The 26339-nt window shown below is 46.3% G+C and overlaps 1 protein-coding gene across 2 annotated transcripts in view; it reads left to right on the forward strand.

Moving 5' to 3' along the window:
- The window catches only part of RALGAPA2 (Ral GTPase activating protein catalytic subunit alpha 2), a 282520-nt gene that overhangs the window by 238814 nt on the left and 17367 nt on the right, over nucleotides 1–26339 (forward strand). For both annotated transcript variants that reach the window (XM_036825221.1, XM_036825222.1), the window contains one exon: nucleotides 22802–22923. In XM_036825221.1, coding sequence (XP_036681116.1) covers nucleotides 22802–22923 — 122 coding nt within the window. The remainder of the gene's footprint in view (nucleotides 1–22801; nucleotides 22924–26339) is intronic.

Raw genomic sequence — 26339 nt, forward strand, 5'->3', positions numbered from 1 at the left:
CCGCCGCTGCCCACTGAGGCCTCCGCGAGCAGCTCTAGGTGGGGCGGGAGGGGACGTCCGAGCTACCATCAAATTCCACCCACACTCACCTCCCCAGGACCACCTCCCACCTAAGCCCTTCCCCAATTTAGAGATTCTCGACCCTTCACACGCCCTACTCTTGTTTCCTTCTCTTCCATTTTCTATCATGGAAACGGTGATCATATGAGAGATCCAAAAAAAACAAAAAGAAAGAAAGAAAAAGCATCTGATGTAAATTCATGCCAATATATATGAAAGTCCTCCTGCAAAAGAAAAGTGGAATGTGAATTCTCAGTTAAAATGAGAGAGACTTCATTCCCTGGCCACTCAAATTCTGCTTTTGTTTGTTTTTTATTTGCGAGTGAGCATTAACCCACATTAAAATGAAGGCAAAGCTACACCGTTCTGTCCCGAAGAAGCATTTGGCCACTCAGTAAAAAAGAGCCAGGATCCATGTATAAGTTATTCAGAAATTTGGTAAATAAACGGGCAAACTTCTCACTGGGGCGATGGCTATTGCATCATTCAGTCCAATAAAGAGAATTTAATTTAATGGCTTTTCAGCAACATTGTTCAGCGATCAACAAAAGGCATAGCGTCCTTTATGAATAACTGATTTTCCCGGGGCGTTCTGAAGAAAGTGGGTCCTCGTTAACCCTAGAATGGTTAGCTCATGTCATTGAAGCACGACCACCTGGCAGGGAGGTTGCCCATCAGCTGCCAAGGAAGGGCCAGCCTGGAGGACCAGGTGCTCTGTCCGCGGCGTCTGATTGTTACAGTGGAATAAACAGTGTGATTGCACAGTGTGGCTGGGGGCGAGGATCCAAGACTCCTGCCAACTGGGGAGCCTGCTTTCTTCCCAGCTCGGCGACCAGGGGCCTGAGAGAGCCTCTATTGAGAGCAGGTAACGCTGACAAAGCTATGATGCTGTCTGCTGTAATTAGGACGGGAAAAAAAAATCAGACCGTTGAGAACAAGGCAGCAGTGAGCCTCAAGTACCTGTCTCTGCATCATAGGGGGCCTCAGCCTTTCAACACAGGCTGGCAAGTTTCAGCAGCAACATTTAGGAGAAATTCTGGAAAGGAACTTACATCCTGAGTGACCCCTGTTTCTTAAGGCATGTTGGCTTGATGCTGCCTGTTTGCAAGCCTCACGCCAAGCCATCGCCAAATGATAAACTTTATTTAGGTCCGAATTCCATGGCAACCCCAAATCCCTGGTTCTTTGATTATCCTTAATAAACTGCTGGTCGTTTCTCTTTATCTTCCTTTATAGAGCCCTGCAAGCATCTATGTTTAACCAACTGAAATAGTCCTCATTCTGTGCTATTGTTTATCCTCAGTAATTTCTTTAAAGCACTGCTCCCTGCACGGAGGTATAAAAGAAAATTAGCATTATTGGACTTCAAAAAATTTAATTAAGAAATAAGCATTACGACCTTTCTAAGGGGTTGTGAATGTGAAACGGTTCATTAAGTTCATGTTAATAGACAAGTAAAGAGCACTTCCCCCAAATGGCAAGAAAAAAAAAATCACTCTCTCTTAACACATTGATTTATTTCATTTGCGAAAGCACAGGAACCATGAAATGGTTCATCCCCAGCAGCACGTTAAATATGTGCAGAAGTAAAATTACAGCCTGGCGGTGCCTTGTACTTTGTACTCGTGATGTGTACATTTCAATACGCTGGGAGGAAAAAAACAAACTCTGGAAAGATCCTTTTATGAAATTAAATTACCTGTGTTGCATTGCTCTGAAGCCGTGCATGCGCCTGTTGATTCAGAGGGACTTTAACTGTTGCCGGTAGCTTTTCTGTGGGTTAATCCCACACCCAGGTCAGTCTCTATCATTAGAAAACAGAAATGAGAAAAATGTTTCCAGTCCGGCATCTAGTCTGTCCAGGGGCACCTAATTATAAAGAGTTATCAGGATTGCTTAAGGACGAGTGCCAGCTCTGCAGTGTTTTCAATGCTTCTTAATCCAATGGTAGTCAGGCCTCTAAATTATAAATTGGGAGGGGGCTTGAGCCACGTCAGGTCAGGTGTCCTGGCCTCAGTTGCCACATCTGTGAAAAGGAAGGGTCAATGCAATGGTCCATAAAAGTTACCAGTGCAACAGGGTCTGCAAGGACGCTGGCTTCATAAAAGTAATCCCCTTCCTCCGGCTCACACATGGGGTATTTTCCAGTGGAAAATGACCCCATATCATGCCTTTCTTTCCCAAAGGATGTATTTTTCAGGCCCCACTTTACAAAAAGTACTCTGTAAGGACAAAGGGAATATATATGAATGTAGTTGTTGGAGAACAGCATTTGTTTAGCTACCTTTTCATTATAGGTATTACATATAACACATGTACCAAGGGATGGGTTCTGTAATGCACCCATTTTACAGAGGCGGCCACGTCTCAGGGAGGGCGAGAACTTGCCAGGGTCCTGCAGGCAGCATTGGATCTCCGAGCACCACCCCCGCAGTCATCCTGGAGCCGGGGGTCTGGTGCGCCCAGGGCCCTGCCCAGCGCCGGCTGATGCACAGGCTTTGAGGCCGCGGGCTCCTGGCAGGATGGAGGTGGGGCAGGGCCGTCAGGGTGGTAACTCTGCTCCCTGCCCTCCGGGTCCTTGAGCACAGCATCTCCTTCCCCAGGACGTGATGGCCCTGACACGGCCAGGGCTCTGTTCCTTCTGTTTAGATGGCTCTCCCGCCTCCACTTTTAGGGCGGCAGAGTCAACAGTGTCATCTTGTTGTCACCTTCCAGAGCCATCCCAGTGCCCGCCTCCCGGCCCTCGCTGCCGTGCTGCTGTTTCTTTACCTCTGTGCCCCAGGCCTGGCCTGGCCCTGGCTGCCTGGCTGGGACACGGGCCTCATTACTTGCTTATGGCTGTAGCACCTAAGTATACCTTCTCCATCCGCCACCTGTCTGTTCTTCCTTCCTGGTAGGAACTGCGTTAGGAGGGGGACTAGGTGACACCTTCGAGAAAGGAAAGATGTATCTTATTAAGATGTTTGACTTAGTAGGAGCAATATTTACAAATCCACTGAGATCTTCTCAGGAAACTCATGTGAAACCTATCTGTAAAGGCCTTGAATTGCGGGGCTGGGACATAACGGCACCAAGGGTTCAGTCTCTCAGTGGTTCCTTTGTGGGGTTTGTTTGAAGGGCTCTGAGAGCACTACATGCTGCAGGCCTCCGAGTTCCCTGGCGAGCAAGTGGCCTGTGGCCTGAAAATGAAGAAGCGGCCACAAGTGAGACCGTGGCCAGGCCAGCTCAGGGGGAGCGTCGTGGGCCGTGGGCCTTCCAAAGCGATCCAAGGCTCTGAATCAGGTTAGACCATGTGGAACTGCCACTTTATAGATCAGAAGCCAGCAGTTTTGCATGATTCAACCTAATGCGTCATTCAGCCCATTTTCAGCAGCTACAGTTTTTCTAGGATTGTTCATTTCAACAGAATTTGGAGCAAGGAGTCTCTGAAAACTTCTGCTAATCCTGTCCACAGACCTGATCTCGATTCTGGTCCGTGAGTGTTCAGCCTAGAACAGTGCCTGGAAAGGGAATGGAATGCAGCTCCTGCCTTTTGGGCGGGGGGGCCGGGGGGTGCCACAGACCTGCCCCCTCGTTGGGTCCCTCGTTCCCCTAATGGAGAGAACGGAGCACCCCCATTTCACCACAGGACTCTGGGCGGTCTCCCAACAAGCCCACCGTCAGCCCAGCTCCTTCTTTGCTGAGAATGGAGCTGCCCCGTCTCGGCTCCCCCGCCCTCCCCTCCCCCTGCCTGCGGGGGCAGCGTCCTCAGCTCTGCACAAGCGACCTTTATATTAATAGTAAGAGGACGGTCCTGTTCCCTCCTCTTCTCCCTCAGATATAATTTAGTGAGCTTGCATTTGATTGCAGAGTGTATTCTTTACCCTCCTTCCTTTTTTGCTCCACATCAGCTGCATCTGTGTATGTTTTCCTCCGTCAAGGTGGAGCCGGGGGGAGCAGGAGCCCTTGTGCGCCCCTTTCTCCCCGCTCCCCAGCGGCACCCGCTCGGCTCAGGGATGACAGAACACGCTAAATTGACAGTCTCACTGCCCGCCCCCGCCTTTCCATCGTGGAATTGAGTTTCGTATTTTTGCTTGGATCCTCTCTCCCTCCCGCTGCCTCCCATGGCCATGCCCTTCACCGAGGGCTGAGCTGAGGACCAGGAGTCTCCAGCAGCAGGAAGACCATCTCATTGATACACAGCAGGCTGGCGTCAGCACACAGGACACTGTGCAGGGCCTCCTGCATGGACGGGGGCTGCAGTGTCCCCGGCTCCTGGTATCAGGTGAGCCCCCTACACCTCAAGCATTGGGACAGATCGGATTCTGTGACTGCAGGTGGAGGTTCCCCAAAGGAGCCACCTCTCTGGGACATCCTATCTGATTTCAGGGCATAGGGGTGGAACACGTAAGAATAACTTGTGTAATTGTTCCTAAGTTCACCTCGGGTTTTTTTTTATTGTAGTTGATTTACAGCGTTTCAGATGTACAGTAATGTGATTCAGTTATACATATATTTTTTTCAGATTCTTTTCCATTATAGGTTATTACAAAATATTGAATATAGCCCCCTGTGCTATACAGCAGGTCCTGGTCGTTTCGCTATTTTATATAGAGTATACCTGTCCTAAGTTTACTTTGAATGCGTCTCTCTAGAAGGAATTTAAATACAGTCCTCTGACTCAAAGCGATGAAAGATGATGTCACACCAGTTTAAAACGAGCGTGCCCCATCGGGGGGGATAGCCTTCCCCTGCCTTGCCTTCGCCTCAGAGCATTTAGCGGAAGACACCTCTGTGTTCTAGTGTTGGGATGTCCGTGACTTGCCCTCAGCAGTTTCTGGGTGTAGCTGAAACACAGCCTGCAGAACTCGGTGGGGTGGAGGGGGAGCAGCTTCGCTCGTGGCTGACATGCTCTTGCCCTTTCCCATCCACTCTGGCCTTGAACTTACTGCTTTCAAAGCCCAGGCCCTGTGGATGTCAGTCTCAACCCAGCGCCTTCCCCAGAAGCATCACTAAGAGAAGATGCTGGTGCTTCTCCCGAATCCTCGCGTGAGGCCGGTGTGTGGGGACAGCTGTTTTTTTTTTCTTTTCTTTTCTTTTCTTTAAAAATATATATATTTAATGTACAGGATTGGAAAAAAGGACTCTTTGATAATAAACATATCCCATTCCAGGTAAACACAGGCTTCCTAAACTGATGAATATTTAATTGCAAATATTAATACCCTAAGTTACACTTCTATATAAAGGAGAAACTCCAAATCCTGTTCTTTAGGAAGATGTGGAAGGCAAGTAATACCTTAAGAGCAACTACTGCTATTTCTCCCCTTTCCTTAGGTGATCTAACATTTTACACGGAGTAGTTAAAAAGGGAAATATTAGACTCCATTGAATTTAAGCCCAAGACACAGCTAAAATTTATCACTGAGAGTACTAAATATTTGATGCTTATGAGTGTGAATAAATAAGTTAATTAAATAGTAGGTACAAGGCAGATTCCAAAACTAACTGAAGTATGAAAAAAAAATGGTATAAATACCTCATAGTCAGTTAATATAAACTTTGCTATTGGATATGTTCCAGGACAGCTGTGGATACGTTCCACAGCTAATAGTGTGATTAAAATTTGCTGTACTTTTTGCTTTCCTTGTGCTTATATACACCTCATTCCTCACTGCCTGACCTGCTAAATGACTGAGGTTCCGTTCTCCAGGGTTTTTCTCAGACACCAAGTCACAGTCACCCCGTGCGTTCCCATTCCCCTTTGTTCTCTCTTCCTTCCACTGCAGATGCTCTGCGGCTATGTGCCGTGTCTCAGATGCTACGGTTAAAACCGAGGGCTTATGATGGTACAAAAATGTAATCAAAATCTTTATCTACGTTTCCGTTAAGTGCACTTCTCTTCACTATATGAAATACACGTTACGGAATATTGAATTTCTTACTTGATCTACGTTCTGTTCTGGAAAGTGTCAGAATTCCATCACTGTGGACTGCATTTCTAAACCATCTTAGCCCTTATCTGTTGCGCTCTGAAGCCAAGGTTCCCGGCCTAGTTCTGTGTGAATGTTGTCTTCATTCTCAAGAAAATATCCCGACTGTGTAACTTGTCAGGCAAGCTCGTCTCTGTAGTCCTTTGGGTGCACGATGCTGACCAAAGTGAGAACATGTTAATTTAAGAGCTTGCTTTAAGTGAGCTGAGTGGGTCTGTGCATGAATATTTACAGTTGTTAGACCTCATCAGAGAAATATTTCAGTCTTGTGATATAAGTCAAACTGTTGGTGATACAGTTTTTCAGAAACGTACTACGTTTTTAAATTGAATTTGTGTTTATTACTTCCGTCAGAGGGCTTATTCCTGATGTGTCATAGATGAGCAACCTCCAGAGGTGCATGGCCCAGCCTCTGCAAACACCTCCACCCCAAGCTGGGTTTAGGTCCCTTTCCTAGTTTCTTCCACCTCTTTCCAAATATTTTGTGGGAGGAATGCAGTACCCCCCAACCTCCCACCCACCCCAGCTCTGGGCAAATTATTATGTTGAACCATGAAAATACCAATGTTCAGCTAATATTTAACTTATTAGAGACTCAGTTTCTCCAGCTTTAAAGTGAAAATCGCAATACTTTCTCTTCATAGAATTTTCCAAGAATTATTCTAATAATCTTGGCTCATGGTTGGCACATAATAGGATTAATAATTATGTTTGTAGATGGACAGATGGATGGACAGATGGACGGATGGATGGATGGATAAAAATGTTTGTGTTTGTGGCATGAAGTGACAATGGCTAACGGATTGTCAATAAATTTGAATGGTCTTTCTTAAATTAGCGCGGGCAAGATACACCTAGGAGATGCTGGGGGCATAGCAACCAGCCAGATGTGGGCCTCCAGGGAGCTGGAGTGGAGATTCTGCCCTGATGGAGAGGCCGGCAGAGAGCAGCTGCTTCTCATATGGGCAACTCCAAGATGGGCAATTTCAGGACTTCGTGTATTTAACAATGATAGAGAATCTTCCTGGCAAAAAGAGGAGGCCAGCTAGTTTTAAAAAAACAACAACAACAAAAGCCAGAGACAAAGCTATTTGGAGGGAGATCAGAATTTGTTCTTTCAAAATAAATAATTTGAAGTAAAAATTAATTATTTGCCTTCTCATGTGCATACAACATGGCAGAATCTGTTTTCCCAACATTGAATTAGTCCGCTGGTCTCCCTTAAATAATTAACTTTACATAACTGTTTTCAAAAGATATGCTGTGGCCTTTATTTTTTTGTCTTGTTTTTAAATTTTATTTATTTATTTTTTTACTGAAGTATAGTTGATTTACAATATTTTGTTAGTTTCAGGTGTACAGCAAAGTGATTCGGTTATACATATATACGTATATATCTATATTCTTTTTTCTTTTCTTTTCCATTATAGTCTGTTACAAGATATTGAATATAGTTCCCTGTGCTATACAGTAAAAGATGTGGTGTGTGTGTGTATATATATATATGTGTGTGTGTATATATATATATATATATATATATATATATACACACACACACACACACCATATACACAATGGAATATTACTCAGCCATAAAAAAGAATGAAAAATGCCATTTGCAGCAACATGGATGGACCTAGAGATAATCACACTAAGTGAAGTAAGTCAGACAGAGAAAGACAAATATTATATGATATCACTTATATGTGGAATCTAAAAAATAGTACAAAGGAACTTACTTATAAGACAGAAACAGACTCACAGACATAGAAAACAAACCTCTGGGTACCAGAGGGGAAGGGGGGTGGAATTAGGAGTATGGGATTAACAGATGCACACCACTATATATAAAATAGGTAAACAACAAGGATTTACTGTGGCCTTTATTTTTGATTCTCTCCAATCAAGGGAATTGTTTGGCATTACTAAGTGATTAAAAAGTCCAGATAGGTGCCTCTAATTTGTACTCCAAAAAGTTCAAAAATAAAGCTCATTAGGTGACATCGCTCAACTTTAATAAGATTAACGTTGTCACAAATCTCGGGGGACCACCGCGGGGTAACTTCTGACCCTTCCCCCAGTTTTTTTCTCATACAGTCACCTGGCTTTTGACACCAGGCAGCTAAGTCTGTCACCAAAGGAAAGGCTTGGCAGTCACTCGTTGCCAGGTTCAAGAGGGCAGTCACATCCTCGGACCGTCTCTGTAGAAAATGACCCAGGCATTTCCTTCTGTAGTGAAAACTGTCAGAAGCCTCAGTTTACAAAGTAAATCCCCAGCACACTTGATGCGGTTCAGGATCCGCTGTAGGGGGGACCCAAGTGTCCATCATTTAAAGTGTCTGCTCCCCTAGTCCCTGGTCCTCCTGTTTCCATTTTTAACGGAGAAAAACATCTCCCCTGAAATGTTTCCTTTTGCCTGTTGGAGGAAGCGATTTCAGGCTGAGGACGAGGGGTGAGGAGGAGCTTTCCCACACACGGGGGACCTGCTGCCTCAGCCCTCGGCAGGGCTACGACTCTGGGCCAGTCGCCTGAGCGCCAGCGGCCAGTAGGCGATGGATCAGCCTGCAGCTCCAAGCCCGTGCTGCCTTCCACCCTCCGCTCCGAGACGCCGCGTTCCACACACCCCGGTGCTGCTTTGCCAGCTGTTCTGGTGGGTTCCACCTGTGGGCGCTGCAGGGGCCAAGCGCTCTCATGGGCAGGTACTCTGCCCGCCCAGGCTCGGCACACACGGCCTCTGCTTCTGCAGGTCACCCCGGGACCCCCTTTTCCGGATGAAGGACCGAGATCCCAGGAGGCAGGCTGCTTGCCTGGGACGACGCAGCCGCACTCAGCGGAGCTGAATCCCAGGTGGGGCTGACCTTGACCGTGCTGCCCACCACCACACGGGATGCAGGGCCTGCGTTTCTAGTCCGAGTCATTGCAGATGCTTTAAACCTCTCCAGTGTTTTCAAATGACACCAAATGGCACATAATTAAAAATAAGGATTTGCCAAGAAGCTTTATGACCTTTGGAAGATAGCAGTTGAGGAAGAACAATCCATCCTCATTGCGGCTCGGTGTTTTAATTGTGAAGCGGAAGCCGAACGGACCTCCCAGCGGACATTGCTGCCGTGTCCAGTGTCCTGACCTTGTCACCCCTGCCCGACAGTGCTCAGCCATCCTCTCCTCGAAAATGTCCACTCGAAATAGCTAATTAATAAAACTTTAGAATTCCGCACTGGTTATCTTCAAAATGTGACCAGAAATAAGCACAGTAAGATCAATTTGGCTTAAACAAACTCTGACACATAAATGAAAGGATTGAATTAATATAGTTTATCACTCTGTATCCCGGCTTCCTAAGTCAGTCCTACAGATAATAATTTGGCTAGGAAGTCACCATTTATGCCAGATTAGCTATAAAACTTGCCAGTTTATTTTGTGCTGCTCTTGGTTCTGGAGGGAGAGAGAAGGATCTAATTTGTCTGTTCTTACCTTCCTGTCAGCACCAAGCAACAGCATTTGTGAATTAACTTAGCATGAACATTGCAAACTCTTAACTAATATTCATACTAAACTGAGACAGTGTAAGAGAAGCAGAGACCAGCGTTGGGAACAGACTGGCCTGGGCTTGAGTTCGAGCCGCACTCACTACTAGCTGGATGGTCTCGGAAGAATCATTTCTGCTCCATCTCCGCCTTATCATCTGTAGACGGAGGTTTCCAGGAGGATCCAGTGGCTCATGGCTACAAAAGGGCAGAGCGTTATACCAACACTGGGTAGGTTGTTCTTACTTATTACATAAAGAGTGTATCTTTTATTCTAAGAGAGCTATCATCCCAACAGAACTCAGGCTAATGATAATGTAACCTCACCACGATGTGTTTTAGAATCCCCCCAGAATACTATAACACTCAGTGTGATGGTCAGGTATTGTAGAAGCCAAGACTTAGAAGACAGTTGAGCAGCAAGGAAGTTTTCTTACAGCTGAAGGAAGAATAATGGATACATAGGAGGCATTTAGTAAATATCGTATGGATGGATGGATGCGTGGATGGGTGGGTGGATGGATGGATGGATGGATGGGTGGGTGGCAGACACAATAATTGGAAGAAATAAGGAATTGAGGGAAGACAGACCTGGGCTCTCTGCTGTGCATGGCTACCTCGTGGGGATCATATTGGCCTCTTGGTCTGGGGACCTGTGATACAGTTCTGCTTCACGTTTGAATTGTGAGGAACATCTCCATCTCTCTTTAAATAAAGTACAAAATGGCTCCAAAGGACATTTTCCTCATCTGGGCCATGTCTCGTGCCATTAATATAAAACTGATGGCTTAATGGAGTTGTTTTTGATCTGTCAAGAAAAGACACACCTAATTCAATTTTGCTATTTTTCCAAGAGTAAGTGTCTTAATTTGCAAGAGAATGATTTGATTATAATTTTAAGTAATACTGCAGTTATATTTTTAGTCACAAAGATGATATCGAGTGACTCTATGAGACTCAAATGTGGAAAGTCCCAGAGAATTGTGTGAGTTGGGAATTTTATCTTTAACGGCATTCTGGGTTGTTTCTGTGTGTGATGTGATGAATATATTTTAGTCAGAACGAACGGGCTCTCTGACAGGGAATTTTGAATATAAAATATAAAAGCAGGCAGTTTTCATTTAAAGTATAAAGTAGAATTATCCCAGCATATAAAACCATATAAAATCAAGATGTAAACACCCATCCTTTTTCATCTGTACATCTTCTTTTTAGAGTGTATGTTATTGTGAGGGATTTTTCTAATTCTGATCTTTGTTCCCACCGGGACAGCCTTGTTTCTTTATTTCCTTCTGCATTACTCTTCAAAATGGGAAATTTCTAGATACTCAAAGGTACCTTTTAAGATGTAGTGTAGATGTTGAATCTGTTGTCCTTCATGGATGGAACTGGGCCTTCTGTTGGCTGTGGCTACACCAGTCTCTTCTCTTCAGGGGAGAATTCTGAGGTCGAGAGGCAGGGCCGCGTCTGGGAGCTGGGGCCCTGAGTCAGGCGCTGGGTAGGGGTCCAGGCGTTGGCATTTACCATCTCGGGGCCTGGAGCCAAACACTCTGCTTCCTGCTCTCCAACCTGCTCCTCTGTGAAAAGACAGTAACGGTACAGACCGTACACGGGGTCGTGAGGATAAGTGAGGCAGATATGGCCTCTAAAAGGCCTTGCACAGTGCTGGACCCTGCAAAGCACTTGACCGTTTCCATCAGTCTCACCGTATAAACAGAGCCTGTGACGGGGGAGCTCACACTCGGGGCACCTTTGGATTTCTGTGCCACCCACAGGCACCTCACCTGAAGGGCTGTCAGAACAGGACTCGTGTGAGTTCGTGAAAGCGTGGCCTGTACTCCGTGAGGTGCCCCCTGTCTCTGAGAACCTGCAGCGTCCGTGCTGGATGCTGGCACCGGGTGTCCCCCAGGCCTCCTCGGCTTCATCAGACGGCGTGTCCCTCCCCCGCCAGGAACATGCAGCCACAGGCGGGTCCTTACCCAGCGCTCTAAACTGGGGCCTCATGAGGAAGTGCCATTTCTCTCCTCCCTTTTTTGGAAGGTGCTGGAAGGACCACTCAAGCACCTAGACTCTCCTCTAGACAAACTATGACAGAACTGTGTGTATGTATTTTTTTTTCTCTGCACAGCCTAGAACTAAGATAAGCAGAGGTCGTAGAACCCCACATCGATCCCCTGTGAAACCAGAGTCATTCCAGTAACCCCTGGGAAGTCTGGCCAACCTTGAAGGCAAAGCACAACAATTTCCCACTACATTATTTAAGTGACTTTGTATGCTTCCTGATCATCACTTTGTTTTAACCTAACACTGATCCAAATGCTGAGACAGGTGTAAAAAGAGTAAAAGAGATGCTTTTTGCCCTCCAGCTGCTCAAAACCCCTTTCCCGGTCACAGAACGAACAAGGCTGGGGTTCTCCGGGCTTCTCTGGCCCCTGTGGTCAGCTCGGGGCCCGGATCCATTGACAGGCCCGGCCGTGCCCACAGATGAGTAGCCCTTTAGAGGGCTGCGTCCGGGGCCACTCGGCAGGACAACTCAATCCTTGTGTCCGCTTAGCGTAACCTACGTGAGCCGCTGGCATCACACACTGTTTCTAATTGCCAGAAATTAGTTGCTTTAATATTATGTGGCAAACACAGTTTTGCTACTCCTGATCACGGAGGAGCTTTGCGTTATTAGAATTCCCCCAAATTTCCAGTTAGGTTTCGATCACTGGGGCACTATTTTTTCGCTCTAAGTGATAAGTCTGTGGGTGTATTGAGTTTCAGGCATGGGTCAGCTGCTGTGGTTATCACTCAGGTGTGCTGTGAGTGGCGCCCTGTTTTACCCACTAGAACTGAGTCTGGGTGGGCTCCAGGAGGCCACTTTGCCCCCTTCACAGGCACTGCTGTCCTCAGTTTCCAGGTCGCTTGCATTTGGTAAACCCCTAACTTTTCTTGGAGTTACTTCTTGTCATTTGATAATTTGGTATTAAGATGAGTATCTTCCTGGAAAACTCAGATGCCATTAAGCTATAATTATTTCACAGAAATATAGAAATATTATTTTCTGTGTTCAGATGCAGTCTTATTTATCGTTTTTAAATACAGCTCAAAGTTTTTAAACATCATAAAAAGGAGTATTTCCTCAAAATTGTTTTTGGAAATGAAAACTCAAGAAAATCTGTACAGAGCTTGGTGCAAATACTTGGGACTGCAACATTTAATTCTGCCTGAGCCCACCCTGACTTCATCTGGGCCCAGTGGGTTGGTGATGGACAACAGTTGAGAATATTTCAAGAAAATTATAACCAGAACATCTGCCACAGAAGACTTTTTTTGTCCTCTTTGATTTTGTTCTCTTATCTATCATGTATCATCATGAATCCATTTTACTTTTAGAATCAACTTGGATAGAAACCAGTCCATAGGTCACATGGAACTGGCTTTCTTCTCCATAGTGAGAGTGGTTGAGGACTAAATATTGGATGATTTAGTCAAATTACGTTGCACTAAGTAATACCTGTCACATATATTATTTAATAACTTGTCCCTTACAGTCAGCGATGATAAAGTTAGAGTTTAAAATCCACGTGTACTGCTATTTAATTGTCGACCCTTTTTATTCCTTGCCGCAAAGAGAGTCTAAGACAGAGACAGTTCCGCATTTCTAATTGTTTTCCATTTGGTTGTAACTTCATGGATATTAAACGCCAACAGATTGTCAGCAGTGGTCATTTCTGTAACTGACGTTGAGAGCACATTTGTTAGCTCCTAACACACTGTATCTCTGGGATGAGTGAGAATCTGTGAAAGAGAAACAGTTCAGGTGACACTGACTCCCTTCCACCCAGAAACCAAGTTATTGGCATCAGCCTGGTCAACTGTGGTCCGTACTGATCAGTCACTTCTTGGGTCGTTTCACCAGCGAAGCAGCAAGCGGAGTCTCTGCTGTCTCTGCTCATTCACTCGACAGTGCGGCCTCTAGATGGGGAAGAGGCCAAGCGCCTGTTTTTCTCTTCACTTACGTTTTTACTGAGGTGAGGCTTGGAGGGACGGTGTCACAGGACCCTTTCTTGCCTGGTGGTTTACGGAAGGTGAGACGCACGGGGCGCTGGGGAGGATGGAAATGGAGAGCGCGTGACTGAGGGTGTGCTCCTCCCACATGGATCCCTGCGAAGAGCTGATGTGAACGTTCCTAATGAAACTGTCCATCAGTCCCTCGCACCCTCGGAGCACCTCCCACCCTAAGAGCAAGACCTTCCTTTCCCTACGCCTATGAGAGCAGACCTTCTCCAAAAGTCTGTAATTTAATAGCCTGAAGAAAATCTATTTTTCCCCATTTCCATTTACTCTGGTCATTTCCTCAGAATTATGCTTAAACTTGGTTAAATGTGTCTTTTCTCCTTTCTTAGCAGTGGTGCACTGTTTCCTCTCCAGGAGTGTACCATTAAGGTCTGAAACCTAATCTAATATCTTATGTGTTTAATTTCCTTTTCCCAAACATCTATCTCTTTGGCTACATTGTTCAGTGAAGTCGTCCTCTTTATCCGTTTCCAGGCTGTGACATTTACTTTGAATGATTCATTTATTCGGGGTCTTAAAGAGTCCTAGAATTTAAATTTGCATTATATTTGAAAGGCAAACAAAATCTTTGTAAAAATGATGTATGGCTTTAGGCTGTAACTGGCACCTGCTCCTGTCTCGATTTATTATGGAATTTCATCCATTTATTTCGGATTATCAAATGCCAGCCCAGCCCACCTGTGGAGCTTCCCTCCCTCCGGGTGGCAGGTACCAGGGAAGCGGTTAAGGGAGCAGACCTGAGACGCGAGCGGAGGCCCCTCCCTCCAGAAACGCATGGCCCCGGGCTCCTGCCCGCCCTCTCCCGTCGTGTTGTTCCCTCCTCCGTGCCCTCGTCCTGCTCCTGTTCTCTGGCTTCTGCCCCCACTCCGAAGCGGGGAGGAGGGAGTTCCCAGTGTGCGTCCTCCCCTGGTCTCCTCCAGGACCGGCTCCAAGTCCGTGACTCGGGGCCGTTCATCTCCAGCCCAGGCCTGGGCCGAGCCTCCTCCCCAGCACTGCTCCCCTGACGCCTTCAGGCCCTGCACACTCCCGTCCCCTCTCCATCCTCTGCATCAGCGTCTGCACCTAAGCCACGGCCCCGCGGTCTGGCCAGAGCGAGTGTCCCCACGCCCACCAGAGCATCCTGCGGTCCACGGCACCTCCGCTCCCCTCCATCTCTGCTCTCCAGAGGTCCGCATCTCCTCCCTCTTTCTGACTAGTCACCCTTCCTCTGGGCCCTTCCACACACGTCCCTCCCCTTGTTCCCTCCCCACCGCCCCGCCCCATGACCTCTCAAGTACAGAGTAGACCTGGCCGCTGTTGCAGAACCTCTAGCGGTGGTTCTCCCAGGGGCTAGAGACCCTGCGCTCCTGCCATCACCACAGGCCCTCAGGGAGCCCCTCCACCCGCTGGGTGCCTGTGCTCTACGCAGGTCCTGCCCGCCTGGCGAGTGATGAGTTTGTGGCTGTCTTTTCAGATAAGCTGTGGGTACCGTGAGGGACAACACTGTCTCTTTTTGATCCTGGTCTCTCCAACTCCTAGAAGAACCCCTGGCACACGGTTCAGGGATCTTCCGTGAATAAACGCCGCCTTTTAGCCTGGCCAGGCCACCTTTCCACTTGTTCTGGATTGTAGTCAGTGAGGACCTTTTTATCACAAGACCTTCCCCACAATGCATCGCATGTACCGTGTGCTCAGAGGCATTTGGGGGACAGTTTTTCATTGAGGTATAATTCACATACCCTAAAATTCAGTGGTTTTTAGTCTCTTCACCAGATTGTCCAATTCCAGAGCATTTTTGTGCCCCCATCCCCATCAGTAGTCACTCCTCATCCCCTTCTCCCCCCCGTCCCTGGCAGTCACTAATTTCTTTTCTGTCTGTGTGTTTTCTTATTCTGGACATTTATAGAAATGGGTTCACACAACGCGAGGCCTTTTGTATCTGGCTTCTTTCGCGTAACATAGTTCCCTTCTCAAGTTTCACTCATGTTGTAGCATGTTCAGTATTTTAGTCCTTTTTTATGAATATACGAACAATATTACATTGTCGTCAGTTTATGGACAATTGGGCTGTTTCCACTTAGGCGCTATTACGAATAATACTGTTGTGAACATTTGTGTACACATTTTTGTGTGAAGGTATATTTTCAGTTCTCTTGGGTACATAACCTAGAAGTGGATTTCCTGGATCATATGTGTAAGTTTATGGGAAACTTCCAAACTTTTCTACAGCGGCTGCACCCTTTTACTTTCCCTCCAGTGTCTCCACATCCTCACCAACACTTGTTCATTCTTGTCCTTTTGATCATAACCATCCCAGTAGGTGTGAGGTCCTATCTCACTGTGGTTTGATTTCCATTGCCCTGATGACTAAAGGATGCTGAGCATCTTTTCATGTGTTTGTCGGTCATGTAGATATCTTCTTTGGAGAAATGTCTATTTAATTGTGCGGTATTTTATTATTGAGTTATAAGTATTTTTATATATTCTGAATATGAGACGCTTATCGGGTAAATGACTTGCAAATACATTCCCTCATTCTGTGGGTTGTGTCTTCACTCTCTTGATAGAGTCCTTTGAAGCACAGAAGTTTTTATTTTGATGAAGTCTAATTTTCCTATTTTTATTTTGGTTGCTTGTGCTTTTGGTGTCATACCTAAGGCCAGTAGCATTTTAAAGCTTTATCCTTTGGTCAATAGTCAAAACATCACCTGAGAAATGAAAATGTGTTATTATCATCCTCTGCATCTATTCCAAAAGCTCCTGTTCGTGGGCCCAACAGAAGACATCAGCTCATTCATTTCCTAGTTTTGTCAACTATCCTTAGCCGTTCCTTCTCAGAGCTCAGAGTCTGCCACTGTGGGCTTATCATCTTCCTAGGTTTGAAATATATCTGTGGATATATTCAGGGGCGCTTTCCTGCGTCCACAGCTGTCCCAAGTCATCTCCTTCTCCCCAGGTTTCTGTGAGCCCGGGGTCTGTCCTTGTGTGAGAAGTGTCCACCCTCTCACCTGTACCTCTTCCTCCCGCGGTCACCCGGGAGGCTGCCTCCTTCCCTGCCTCTGCTCCACACCCTCTTCCCTCCAAGTCAGGGCCGTCAGCCAACCTGACCCGTTCTCTGTCAAGACCATTCTCAGAGTTTCCGGTCATTTCACATTTGCACTTGCCCAACATATATATGTCATTCACTTCTGAAATTAGGCGAAGAATAAGTCTAAAATATTAAGACGTTTGTAGAAGCCCGTTGCTTGAACATAGAGATGCAAGTCAGCCTCAGCCTCTTCAAACCTCGAGGGCGCTCTGGACTTGCCTCAGTGCTGGCAGATCTTCTAAGGGTGAGCAAAACACCTCGGGAAGACACTACTGCTCCCGTGCCTCAGACCATGCAGGCCTCCAGTGACCCAACCCAGCCTTTCAGCTGCACCTCCCGACCCTCCTGCTGCCCTGTGGCTCCAGCCTCCTTCCCCTGAAACTCCCCACGCTCCTGCCAGCTCCTGACTTCTGGTGCCAGAAATGCTCTTATCATCCCCCCTCCCGGCCCTCACAGTGGTTAACCCCTTCCCTGCCACCTCTTCAGAGAGCCTGCCCCTCTTGTCCCTATGTCCTACCTGGCACTAACGTGAGGACAGTGGGCCTTAGCCTGCAGGCTTGTCCCTGCTGGAACGCAGGCTTGGCGAGGGCAGGGACAGCATCTGTCTCCTTCTCCCAGTTGCATGCCCATCACCAGGCTCACGTGGGCGCTCAGTACTCATTTCTTGAATGGGTGAACACTTGCGTGAAGGTGGACTTGCTTTTTGGAAAGGGCCAAGTCACTCGAGATCAGGTTTTCGAAGCAGAGTGCGGTAATACGCAGAAATCATATGCATGGGTCCACGAATATCTGTAAGATTTTGACCACTCTCTAGTTCAGCCCATTCTGTCATCCTTGGTGCATAGCAATTCTAGCAAAGAATTTCTGTAGGAAAACGTATTTTTTTTGCAGTCGTACCCCCAGCCCCCTGAATGGTGTGTGTATCCGTGTTTGACGCAAGCTCTTTAAATCCCACCTGTCAAAGTTCTCCGTGACATTCTGAAAATTTTGAGCTCTAATATTTTGGCCTATTTCTGGAACTAATAAAAATAGCTAGGGAGTTCCCTGGTGGCCTAGTGGTTAGGATTCTGGACTTTCACTGCCATGGCCCGGGTTCAGTCCCTGGTCAGGGAACTGAGATCCCTCAAGCCACGCACTGCAGCCAAAAAACAGCAACAACAGAAATAGCTAATATTTTTAGCTAATATTTAAAAACTGACTAAAAATGGCACTGGCTTTTTTCTGCTTTCTCCGTGTCTGAATCAGATGGAATTTTCTACCATCATTATCCCTAACAACCAACACACCTTTCATATCCCCCCCTTTGGCTTAAAGAAGCTCATTCTGTCCTTCCAGTGGGTAAGAAAGGATCCACTTGATTTGTGCTATATTCCCTTGTCACCAGATGCTTATTTTTATTATGAACTGTTTTATACATGCTAGAAAACATATAACATTTACCCCCCCATGTGCACCAACCGATGTGTTTGAGACCCTCCCATGTGCCACCTCCACCCCCGCCCCTGAGATAACGCTGGTTAGAGTTTCACTGCGTATGTGTGCATCCCTCGGCGATATGTTTCACTTTGCCTGTTTTTAAATTTTATGTAAATAGAGTTTCACCGTGTGTGTTCTTCAGTAACTTGCTTTTTTCCTTGAATGTTGTTTTGAGTTTCATTCATGCTAATACACAGACCTGTAGTTTATTTTCAGTGCTGTATAGTATTCCACCGTGCAGCTACATTTATCAGTGGGCGTCCGGAAGCCCCCTCCTCCAAAGCCCTGTCCACTCTTGGGAAATACAGAGAAAGTCCAGGCAAGAAGGGTTTCAAGGTTTGGAAAAAAGTACAATCTGCAACATAGCCTCTTTCAAACAGTTCTCTTTACTCCTTGAATTTAAAAAAAAAAAAAAGGAGTTATCCCAAGATTTATTCCCAGATAACTTTTTGGCTTTGAATAAGCCAAAAACTGAAGTAATTGTTATTTTTATGAATGTATAAAGTCAGCGTGGTCTGTGGGTATCAATGCAGCTTAAACCTATGTACTCAAGTTTCAGTTATAGGTTGACTTTTATGCCCATATATATTTAAGTCAGTTGATTTATTCTCATTTGGAGTTTAATTCCCAACCTTGCATAAGATCATGAACTTATAATTTATGTGTTTTAGAATTTACAATATTAGCTGAAAGCAGTAAAGTTAGAAGACCCGAGTTCTAGTCCCAATTGCACCCCTGAGTAACTGTGACTCTAGAGAAATCACTTGAGCTCTTTGAGCATCCATTCTTGATCAGTAACATGGAGACCACAGGACTCAGCCCAGCTCACGTGGGTCTAGCATAAAGGAGGCTGTTGCCTAAAGCCTGACGCAGAAGACCCCCTCGTTTATCCACCATGTTCTTTCTGGAAGACAAACTCATAAACCCACATTGGGGATGAGGGGGAACAGGCAGTCCACATTGATGGTGGTTCTCTTGTGTGCTGGGACCTGGGTCAGTGCTTCCTCCGATGATTCTATCCAATCTATCTAATCTTCCCACAGCCCCGAGAGCTGATGTCAGCGTCCCCACCATACACAGAAGGCAGCCGAGGCTGGGGACTGGGGAGGAGTTGGCAGGTGGGGTTCAAGCTCCAGCCCATCCTCCTGCAAAGAGCAAGCTCCTTTCTCACTGTCATGCTGCCACTGTCATTGCTAAAAATTAAAACAAATAATAATCAGAATAAATTTGGGGGCTTGGGTTTGGATTCTCAGGCTCTTGCAGCCCAGCAGAGTTTATCAAAGTTCTCTTGGAGGTTTTTGGGAAAATGTAACCAGTGAAGACGTATGGCCTCTTTATTCAAGTGGAGGAATATTGAGTAGACAGAGTAGGTCACTAAAAAACTCAAAAATATCCAGAAACCGAGATGGATTTCTAGTTAGTAATTTGAATGTTCTCTGAATTGAGGAATCAAGGGGAAATTTTCTCTTTAAAAAGTACTGTGTGTGGTATTTAATGAGGTAATAATTCAGGACAGAATATAAGTTTCACATTTGTTAGTGGACTTGCTGAGAGCAGAAGGGCAAAGGCTGGTATTGAAACAGGTATTGGATGTGTGACCAGGTGCCTCCGTAGCCACCTGCTTCCAGTCAAAGGTCACTAATCATCCACTGCCTGGCATTACTTCAGCATTCAGTTCATGTCTTAACATGTCTTACACGTGAAGAGACAAACCTTATAAAGCCTTTGATGTCTAAATTATAAATGCCTTTTTGAATAGAAAGCAACCAGCATTGAAGCCTTAAGGATGTTAGGTAAGAAAATGATGGAAGCCACTGCTCCTGGTTAGTTGCCCTTACTAGTAGTGCTACTAACAAATTCCGTTAAGATCCCGGAGCTACATTTTCTTAAAGCTACTTAAAAAAAAAAAAAAAAAGATTTTGGCACGCGTGAGCTCCTTGGCTGTTTCTAAATGGTGCCAGAGTTGGGGTGATGTTTGTTTTCTCTTTGTCATGGCGTTTACATGCCCTGGCTTGGGCTGTGAGTGAAAACGCATTTCATGCTCTCCTAGTCTCACCCCATTCCCTAACACATGTTTGTCTGAGAGACGACACCCAGTTCAGCACAGTGTAGCCCAGCCTGGGGTGGGGGGTGTCTGCTCCACGTGACAGCCAGGGAACCTTCTAGGAAGCAACCCTTCTTCCTCAAGGACCCTGTTCTGGACACACCTTCTGTGCTCTGTCTCCCATGGTACCTCCATTGAGGAGTCAGACCATAAATATTTATTGCACCTGAGAATCTCAAAACTGGATTATCAACCCGAGAGTCCAGTGCTGGATTTGCCCTTGGGAGCCCAGATCTCTCAGCCTTGACAGGGACAAATTTATGGACAACAGGAGAGTGTCACTCAGGACGGGGCTGCCAGGCCACCCTGCGGGTCCTGTAGGTGGTGGTGTACACGGCGTCCCTTTGTGGTGGATGGTGAGCTCGGTCAGCGTCGCAGCCGCCCCTCCAGCTGTGTGGCCTCCGCCGTGTCTTCAGCCCAGCGTGTCCTCACGTCCGAGCACTGTGTGTGGGTGTCTGGGCGCAGCGGGGCCTCGGGACCCAGCAGGACGGGCCTGCAGAGGCCGAGAGCAGGCTGCACTGAGAGGGGGCCAGGAAGGGGCGCTGACAGGGCCACAGGCTCAGGTGGTCGTCAGCCGTAAGTTGAGCTCAGCTTTTTGAGTAATTTGTCACGCCTGGCTTGGCCCCTGCTGGGCCCGCACGTGCCAGCTCAGTGTCACGGTGCCTGTCCGCCAGCCGGCCGTCCAGGCCTAGTGTCCTGCTGTTCGCGGCCCAGCGGCTCGGAGGGCCGCACTCAGTGACAGCCAAGTGCTGTGCAGAATAAGCGTGTTCATAATGAGACGTGAATGGCATTAGCGGGTCCCTCCAGGCCTGGGCAGCCTGTCTGGGAAGGCGAGTCACCGGAGTTAAGCCCGCCATGCAGGCTCACGCAGCCAGGCCTCAGGATGCAGTGACCATCTCTGTAAACCATCATATATCATCAGAGGGGCCACTTTTGAACCTTTAAACTCATGTTCCTCTTTAAAAGTTGCATAGAGTCAGCCTGCAGAGAAATTCTGGAATAGCGCAGCCCAGGAAAGCTTTCCCCAGAGATGGGCGTGTCCTGTATCTGCACAATCCAGGCCGGTGGCCCCTGGCCACACGTGGCTGTGCATGCTTGAAATACGGCGAGTGGGACAGAAGAACCCAATTTCTATTTCTTTGTATTTATTAATTTAAATTTCAGTGTAGCTAGGCACCTACGGCTTGTGGCTACCGTGTTTGCACAGCCAGCCCTAGAATGTCTCTGGTCTCCTCCCAGGGTGAAAACCTTTCCCTGAATGTAATTAAAGGAGGAGGAGGAAGGGAAGAGCCTATCCTGGGGAACTCATGAGCATCCTCGGCCAAAAGAACAGAAAAATATTCTCCTCTTTTAAAACACATGCTTATCGGCAGCTTATGGGAAGGGCATAATTTTCCCCAACTTACATTGTTAAAAGAGGCCATTTTGAAAAGATCGCTTGAAAATATGGTGAGAAATGCTAGAATTACTTTTGCCCTTCTGGAGCTGCAAATAATAAACTGGCGGTGACCCGCATTCCCCCTGTTCCTGGAGAATTAGCCCGATTTTCAAAACGACTAAAACACGTCTCTTAACTTTTGCGTTGATCACAGGAAGGGGAGGATGAGACATCACGCCGACTCCCCCGAGTGTTAATTCATAAAACCCTACGTGCGGCGCTTCCATCCGCTGTCAGATTGTCCTGACGTTATCCTGTTATTGGGAGGCATGATTCACCTTCCGAGGAAACAGAAGCCACACACAAAAGGGGAAGATTTGCTTTCTGCCCTGTGAAAGGCTGCCACACGCAGGGGTCCTATTAAGACAGCTGGAAAGTTGCTTCAGCGTGTTACGCTTCTAAGTTTTATTGGTGACTGGTTTTTGATTACACATTTGAATGCGTGTGTTCCAGACTGCAGTTTTAATTAAAAGGCAATAGTCTTCTTTTTTAATATTGCATTGTGCGCTCCCTGCTAGATTCTCCCCACTTATTCTTATTTTCTAAATGCTCGTGGCTTATCTCGGCTTGAGGCTCTGGTGCCCTTCAGAGCATAACTTCCTGGCCTTCCCTCTGCCCAGTGGTCTTATTTTTTAAGTGGGTATCACCAATTCTTGCTTGGAGTATCGATTCATTTTATCTGTAGGCTGAGAAGAACGTTTCGTCCACAGAACTAAGAAGGGGCGGTCCAGCGCTGTCCCACGGTTGTGGATGGAAAGGGAAGAGGCCACTACCAATGTCTCTGTTTTCGTTTCTTCCAATCCAGTTGATGATGACCTTTTGCTGTGATTCTGGAACTATTGGTTTATATATTTTTTCAGTGATACTAGTTTGGGTGCAGTTGAAACCTAAGGGAAACTTAGGCCTCCAAATTGGAATGTTCTCATGAATTATGGCTAATATTTAATTCTCCAACAGGATGTTTACGAGCTTGCAAGGTACCTCTTCCCACACAAGGGTAAAAGATGCATGATTGTATTTAAAACAAAGTGAACTCTGTCACTGTTCTGCGTGTCATTCTGCATGAGCACTTGTTTCCTTAACCAACTCCTGCAGCTACGAGGAGAGAGCTCTGTATCTCGAAGCAGTAATCCAAAACCACCGCGAAGTCATGACATTTGAGGATTTCACAGCCCAGGTCTTCTCCCCGTCTTCCAGCTACTCCGTCAGCGGAACTGGTGAGTGGCCGCTTTATTCTCCCCTCATGCCCTCCAGACGCTCGAGCCGCAGATGTACACCTGTTTTTCACAGATAAATGCTCGCAAATTTACGAAGCGCATTCTCCCCCTGAATCCACTAATGAATATCAAAAGGAGTGATGACATTCATTCTCATTTGTTTTGTATCCAAGCTGTTCGCCCCGTCTTTTCTCCCGCCATCCTGTTAACCTCCGCATCCAGCGAGGTTAATGAACTTGTTCTCAGTCATGTGCTCCGGTTCACTTGGGGGTGTGGGTTGTTTAAGAGCGATGCCCGAATCAGTGCTTGCTTGTCAAAAAAGAGTTCCTCACAGTCGAAGCCGTTGCCACTGACGCTTAATGGGGATTATGCTGCTGAGATGCTCGGGTCAGGGATTAACGCGGGAGCAATGGGAGGACAGCGTCCCCTGGCCATGGTGACAGCAGTGCGGCGAGCTGGCTTTCTCTCTGGAGCGGTCTGCGTCCCAGGGACCATCCGCCGAGAGCAGCACCTGGTGTGGACCTGCTCTGACACTGGCTCACAATCACTTTCACTTATTAGGCCAGTGGAAATTTTCAAAAAATGTTGTTTTTAGGTTTTACTCTTTTTATATTTCCAATTTAAGAAAGAAAAAAAAATATGTGCTGGCACTTAAACTGATGATATGATTACTGTGGGGTTTTTTTTTTTTCCCCAAAGAGTAGAATGACTTGTAAATTTCTGTATGTAATTACAGATTAATTGCCTTTCAGAAAGCAAATAGGATATGGAGTCAGTGCACGTTGAAATCCTTGATGAGGGGCTTCCTTCCTCTTCCGCTAGGGCGGGCACAACTGTTAGAGGGCCTAATAGATTTCTACCCTGTGTCAGTTGCCTCTGATCACTGCCTGGCTTCTCCCATCCTGACTTGTTAACAAATATCTTACACACAAAGTGAAAAAAATTAAATTCGGTGAAATAAATCACTTACAAATAAAATCAGCCATGCATCATTGTTGAGCATCGCTGGCTCCAGTCCTGGCCTCCCCGAGCTTTGTCGGGAGATAAGAGGGAGAGGCTGGCCCCGCACGGGGAGCCAGGAGCAGCAGGCAGAAGGCCTGGGAGATAAGCGGCCACGGAGGTGCGGGAGCCGCGAGATTAACATAATCACGCCTCTGCTTCCCCGGCGAGGCGTCCAGAAACACAGGGATGGCCTCTATTGATCTTTGTTGAACTGGAATACTAAGCAACATGAGAAAAGCTTATAACTTAAAGCTTTGATTAATGTTTCTTACATTAAAAAAGTAGAACAGCTGTGAATTGAATTCTTTTATACACTCTGCCAACATTCTATCTAAAACCAAAAAAAAACAAAAATCGGTTTCAAGGGAAGTGAAGATTTCATACCCAGTCTGGCTAGAGGTTTAAAATCACTTCTAATTTATAGGTGAGAGAACGTGAAGGATCTACAGCAAAGCTAGTTCTTTAAAGATCTCATTCAGCTTTTTCCCATCCTCATGAAGTACTGGGACTGAAGTTTTTAGTGCAGCGTTGTGGTTGTTTTTTAATCTCGAAAGGGCTTTTTGTTTTTTAAAATTAAAAGAAATTAAGTCATAACTAGATGTTTCCATTTCTTAACTGTTATGTTCTTAAGGCTCTTGATTAAGATGTTACTGAAACAAATATTGAGGAACTTTATTTTCTACGTCTATTTTAGTCTCTATATAAATTGATTTGCTCTTTCCCAGAAGTTCATAATTATTTAAAGCAGTTCAAATGAGTCCGTGTGTAGGCAACATCTTCAGTGAGCCTCTAGGAGTGATTTGGGGTTTTTAAGACCTGCCATTTGGAGACAGGCTGCTATAGGAATGTCACTGAACAGATAAAGGTTCTGGCAGCTTGTTAAGAGTGGGCATGGGAACCTGTATGAAAGGCACATGAAACCAAAGATGAGATATCAAGACAAACGCCAGTCCTTCCTCTTTTCAAATTATTGACAGCAGTATCACATGTCATAACACGCAGGGTTCAGGGTATTCCGTATGGAGTGATAACATTTTCTACGCATATAGCACCAACCCACGAGCGCGATTATAAGTCTGGGCTTAATGTTCTCTTTCAACGCTTTGCGTATCTGCCCACGACAGCCATCAGGAAAGAGCTAGAAATGAACTTGGTTTGCCCAGGAATCTGAGGGGTACACATCTGTCCCATTTACAGGCCCACTTTCAGAACCACATTCTCATTTTCAGACCCGTTTTGCTTTTGAGGAATCCCTATTCCCTGTCGGTTACCACTTTGACGGATGAAAACATTTTTCACTGTGTTTTATTTTCCTGGGACAAGTACAGTCAAACCCAGATGAGCCAGGCAGCTTAAACTAAGAAATTGAGATGAGGTCTGCTCTTCCAAGCGACAAGCCAGCTGGAAAAATTGACCCTGAGCGGCTTAAGCTCCCACAGCGCTCTTAGGATCCGATCACACCATTCTCGGCAGCGGTGTCTTCAGAGCAGGGCCTCAGGCCCCCGCTCACAGGCACAGTCTGAGGAACTCGGGGCTCAGATCTTCTTTGTGTCCTTGCAACAGGGCCTTGTGGTCAAGCACAGGGACAGTGGCCTGAACACTGTGTTCGGCCCACACTGTGCCCTGGGAAATGCCTCCCCTGCTTCCCAGGCTCCCCTACCTCAGCACTGCCGCCTGTCACCCAGGGCAGCCCAGAGGGGCCTCTGGACTCACTGTCGACACCAGGACGTAGGATCTTCTATTGTTAGGCTAACAGGTGGGTGCTCGGCTTATTAAAAGAGGTTCAAAACAACTATTTTCCCAGTCAGAAAAATGTTATTTTAAACACCTCCTGCCCTGTATCTCTTCTGCCCATTACTCATGTTGATAATGCCCAGAGCATAAAAGGTATTTGAGCTGACTTTCCACCCAGCTCTGTAGTTTGCATCTCTTCTGACTCCTTCCTTATTGACCAGCAATTTCTAAAAGGTGGCCAGTGATAAAATACGGGCTGCAGTGAACACACACACACACATATAAGTACATATCTATGTTTTATGCGTGTATTTATATGTGCATTTCGCACACACACACACACACACATACACTGGGGTGAGAGACTAAGTTTGTGTTTTCAATCATGCTTCCAGGCAAGGGGGTGGGCAGAGAGGCCTTTAAAGAGTTAACTGGAAGGGGAGGGACTGATGTAATCACTGCAGCTCATAGCCAAGTGCATCTGTTCACCATGAGGTCATTCTTCTGCATGCTAATGATTTGGAAAATCAAGTCTAATGCTTGACATTATCGGAAAGGCTATAAATAGTACAAATCTTTACTTTTTGGAAGCTGCTCTTATAAACTAAAGGAGAAAAAAAAAAAAGAGGGACTTTAGCTTGGACTTGAGATTTTTTTTTACAGAACTGCTTTAAAGATCG

This window comes from Balaenoptera musculus, chromosome 15 (genome assembly GCF_009873245.2).
Source record: "Balaenoptera musculus isolate JJ_BM4_2016_0621 chromosome 15, mBalMus1.pri.v3, whole genome shotgun sequence".
NCBI classification, from domain to species: Eukaryota; Metazoa; Chordata; class Mammalia; order Artiodactyla; family Balaenopteridae; genus Balaenoptera; species Balaenoptera musculus.